This window comes from Chrysochloris asiatica, unplaced genomic scaffold (genome assembly GCF_000296735.1).
Source record: "Chrysochloris asiatica unplaced genomic scaffold, ChrAsi1.0 scaffold00008, whole genome shotgun sequence".
Lineage (NCBI taxonomy): Eukaryota > Metazoa > Chordata > Mammalia > Afrosoricida > Chrysochloridae > Chrysochloris > Chrysochloris asiatica.
In genome coordinates this window covers 22,042,808-22,047,706 of record NW_006408526.1, presented here as the reverse complement: position 1 = coordinate 22,047,706, position 4,899 = coordinate 22,042,808, and the positions used below count along the sequence as shown (strand labels likewise).

At 36.2% G+C, this 4,899-nt stretch overlaps 1 protein-coding gene across 1 annotated transcript in view; it reads left to right on the top strand.

Annotated features, from left to right (window-relative positions):
* Window positions 1-648, top strand: part of PIH1D2 (PIH1 domain containing 2) — a 12,019-nt gene extending 11,371 nt beyond the window's left edge. The window contains exon 5 of the mRNA XM_006833822.1: window positions 514-648. Within this exon, the coding sequence (XP_006833885.1) occupies window positions 514-648 (135 nt within the window). The remainder of the gene's footprint in view (window positions 1-513) is intronic.
* Window positions 649-4,899: the final 4,251 nt, after the last annotated feature.

The window sequence follows — 4,899 nt, the reverse complement described above, 5'->3', positions numbered from 1 at the left end:
TCTATGGTGATGCTTTTTGCTATTCCTTTCTCTCCCCCTCCAGTGTCTATTTTATAATATAATGCAAGGAAAACCAAGATTCAAAAGACAGTCAAGCATCTTAATATTATTCCCCGCTTTTCCACATTCCAACCATGGCTTGATCTCCTTGTAGCAGTCAGTTAACTTTTGATGTAGTCTACAGCAATACCAACCAACCTCAGAATGCTCAGAAGTAGCTAGTAATATAGTGGTTCCAAGTCAGGCTGCTAACTCTCAATGTCAGCAGTTCAAAACTACCAGCAGTTCCGTGAGAAAGATGAGGCTTTCTGCTTCCATAAAGATTTACAGCCTTGGAAACTCTGTATAGGGTTGCTATCAGTCGGTTAGCAACTCCATGGCACATAACACCACCTAACCACCAGCAATAAGTAGGATTTTCTTGTGAGGATTAAATTACTGAGAATAATAATCTGACACAAAATTTAACCAGGGATTACTTTTCCATTTTCATCTTTTAAAATCTCTTTGTAGGATGATTTATTGATCGAAGTCTCTGAGATGTACAGATTACATCTGGATCTTCCAGGATCTGTTGATACTGAAATGACTACAGCAAAATTTTTCAAAGAAAAAGCTACTTTAATCATCACAATGCCTTTGATGTGAGACAACAGCATCACGTATCGCAGATTTTCAAGGCTGAGGTCATGTACATCATAGTACTTTTATTACAGGTGAAATGATCAATAATGGTTGATCTTAAACACTAATTTTATATGTTTCTGAAGAATTTCTTCAGAAAAGAGATTCTTTTTATCCATTCTTTTCACTCTCCATCTCAAGTAGACTTGGTATCAACTAGAAATTACTAAGTATGACATTGCCAGTGTGTACTTGTTTTGAAGGTATGTGTAGTGGTCTGAAGTAATGAGTTATCACTTGAAATATACAATTTGTTTTCAAGTAACATGAGAAGACACTGGGTTTTCTGGTTTAAAGTTTTTATTTTGAAGTCATGAATAAATCTTCAATATAAATCTTTGTATCAAGAAAAAAAGTCCAGGCTACGCAAGTTTTTTATTACCAAGATGGGATGTAACATTTAAAGTGTCCTTGAGCAATAAAAATACGTTATTGAACCACAAAAGGTTGGCAGTTCAAATTCACCAGCCCCTCCTTGGAAACTTTTTACAGGGTTGCTGAGTTGGAACTGACTCAACGGCACTTCATATTTAGTTTGGAGCGCAGTGGCTCCCTATAATACTCACTGGACTGCAAACCACAAGGGCCACAGAGTCCACCAGCTACTCCGAAGGAGAAAGATGAGACTGTTTTCACAAAGGTTTTTTTTTTAAAAAAAGCCTTGGGAACGCTATATAAGGACCACCACCAATGTATCATTTAGAGCACAGTGGCCAATATAATAAGCAACCATCACGAGGTCCACAGTTGGAGACCACCAACCACCTTGTGGGAGAAAGATGAGGCTTTCTGCACCCACGAAGATTTGTAAAAAGCCTCGGAAACCCTATACAGGGTTGCTGTGAGTTGGAACTGACTCCACAACACTTTAATAATGTATAGTTATGCTTCTGTGAAACTCTGTACTTCTATAAAATGGTTCAGCAAATAGTCCAAGATACACAGGCTGAGATTTTAATATCAGAGCTGAAATTTTCTGTAGTGGACTACAGTTATAGGAATTGGCTAATATTGCACAAAAAGCATATTAAACTTTTAAGCATCTTTGTCATCTTTTCTAGATACAAAACCGCTTTCTTAAAATTACTAGTTCATCACAGAAGTCCTGGTGTGGCACTGTAGATAGCAGTGGACTGCAAGCTGTTTAAATCTACCAGCTGCTCCTCAGAAACCCTATACAGCATCACTGTAAGTCAAAACTGACTGACACCAAGTTCAACATCAGGCAGTTTTGAAGTCCTTAACTTTAAAAACTAATATGTATAAGAGAAATCATTAGTGTGTGCAATTTAAAATCAAATATAATTTTCTTAAACCTGGTCTGGATTTGAATTCTACAAGGAGCTCTGGTAGCCTAGTGGTTACGAATCGGGCTGCGAACCTTAAGGTCAGCAGTTTGAAACTACCAGCCGCTCCGCGGGAGAAAGATGAGGCTTTCTACTCCCATAAAGATTTACACCCTTGGAAACCCTGTACAGGGTCGCTATGGGTCGGAACCGACTCGACGGCACTTCACAACAACAACAACAGGATGAATTACTTCCTGCAAATTTTCTAGATTTGTATGATCTCCTAAAATTTATAACAGTCCTTATAACCTCCTTGTTGTTTCCATTGATTCGATTCCAAATCATGGTGATGCTATGTGCAAAGCAGAGATGTTCCATAGGGTTTTCAAGGTTCTAACTTTTCAGACATCGCCAGGACTGTATTCTGAGGACCCTGAGTGGGTTCAGCCCTTTTAGTATTAGTAGTCAAACTTAATCATTTGTGCCATCCAGGATACCCTGGTCTCCTTAAAACAAGCAGATCCTGTTGCCATTTCAGAGCAATCCTTCAGACGGCATAAACTGCCTTGCCCCATGGTCTCCTTAAACAAAGAGAAAACGAAACGCACTGCCATCAGGTCAACTTCCAAGACTAAATCTTTATGAGAGCTGCCAGTCTCATCTTTTTCCTACCAAACCACTAGTGGATTTGAACCACTGACCTTGCAGTTAACAACCCACAGCACTACTAAGGCTGTCTCCCCCCACCCAAAACAACAAAAATTTGGACCATTCTACAAAATTATGACCAAATGTATCTTCTGAAAACATGCTCTACACCTAACCACATGAAACAGATGGAACCTCTATTCTTGCACTCAGCACATAACGTTCCTTATGTTTGTTCCTCCCTGTTTACATAGTTATAAAGCACATACCAAAAGCTAGCATGCTTAATGTTAAAATAGTCTTTGTTGTTTCTAGTTGTCATTATTTTCCAAAATAGTTTCACTCATATTACTTCAAGGGATTTTATAGTCATCAAAACATCTCTCACCTTCCCCCCTCCTCCTGCAAAAAGCCAAATTTTGTCCAGGAAGGGCACTAATGAAATATGGACTGGTTTGAATTTTACATTTTTCTTTTTTTCTCTCAAAACTGGTTAACGTTAATAGTACCTTTTAGAGACTGCGTATTTCTACAGTGTGGTTTAAAGCAATGATCACAAGTGATTATGATTTTCCTGTGTAGTCTAGGACTTGCAGATTGCTAGGTGATTACTCCTCAGCAGTACACTTCCACCACCTCTCACACACTGGCCAGTTCCTTTTGTAGAGCATACTCAGGGATTCCCTAAATTCATACATAAAAACTCGGAATTGGAGCAAAATTGCAAACAGAGATCATTTTCATCTTGCTAAGTGCCATACTCCAACATTAGATGCTTCAGGTAATTCCTTGAAATTTAAGTGTTGTTACATCTTTACAAATTCAGTCCTTATTTTACCAGTTCTGTAAACTCAAAATTTATCTGTATTGAGGTTAAGTCTCTATTGAAAGCTTATCAGTACACAGCTGTCTCTGAACCTTAATCATTTAATGTGGAAATAATTTCCAGTGGATCAAAAAATACACCAGACATGTTTAAAACATAGTTTAATTTTGTAACAATCTAATTTGAACCCAAAACACTGTTTTCTAGCCTTTTTCTTTTAGTCCTGGTAAGATAAATACCTGGGTTTAGATTACAGCTCAGATTTTTAATTCAGAACAATTTATTAAAAGTTGTTTTTTTAAAATTTTTTCTTTCAAGGGAATAAAAACCCCTAAGCAAGAAATGAATTGTCCTTGAAATTTCATGTATTTAAAACCAGATTTGACTCCTAAGGATGGTCCCTTGTAATAAATAAGCTTGTTCCTTCTACATGATCTTCATTTCAAGCCATAGTTACTCATTACTGAAAATTCAGATTACTGTATTGTTTTCATAATAATACAACAAGATGAGTATTGGTGGACTATATGGAGTGTCACTTGTACTTGGGCACCATGTAATAATGAACATTTGGAAACAGATTTAACACTGAAGGACTTAGAATAAATGTCAGGGCTAGCTCCACATATTACATATACAAGGAAGCACTGTCAAATTCATTTTAAATAGTTTAAACAATCCCAAACATTGATTAAATCTCATCAATTCAGTAACAAGTCTGGAATTGTGATAATGTTCCCTGTTAACTTTTACTATTTTGAATAGCATTCACTTCCCACAAAGGAAAGGTAAATTATAACAAAATGGAAAAAAGTAACCAAAACCAAGCAGCTGCTGAGTTTGAGCTGCCTAGCTTTTAGCAGACAAGAGCTTAACTACTATGCCATTAAGATAAGGTAGCACAATCTAAATACTTTTTTCTCTCCAGTAGGATTTAGGACTTTATTTTACAAGAGACAACCATGGGGTAGGAAAGACAGAACATTTTATGTACATCATTTAACATTTTCTACATTATCCAAGTAGAAATTACCAATTTTTGTCCCTGTTTGTTAACTGATACATTTCTCCTTCTTTCTTTTCAACTAAGACTTGATGACAAATGGATTTTGGCACATACCCAACTCTAGGACCTAGATTTTACATATATACACTTACTCCATAGTTATTTGAGATAGGTTCTCATAATCCTTTGAGTTAAGAGAATTCTGATAATTAGGTTAATTTGAAAGTAACCACCAGTTAATCTTAGAGTAAGGACTCTGTTTCCAAAAAATTTCTCTTAAATTCTATAAGTGTATTTCTGTATTTAGAGTTAGAGAATTCTGATCTCAGAATCATTTAAAAAACATTTGATTAAATAAATACCCACACAAATTTTCACTTATAGCAAGTAACTGATTTATATTTTTATACCTTCATCTCAAGATGGTAAAACAATCATTTAGGGTT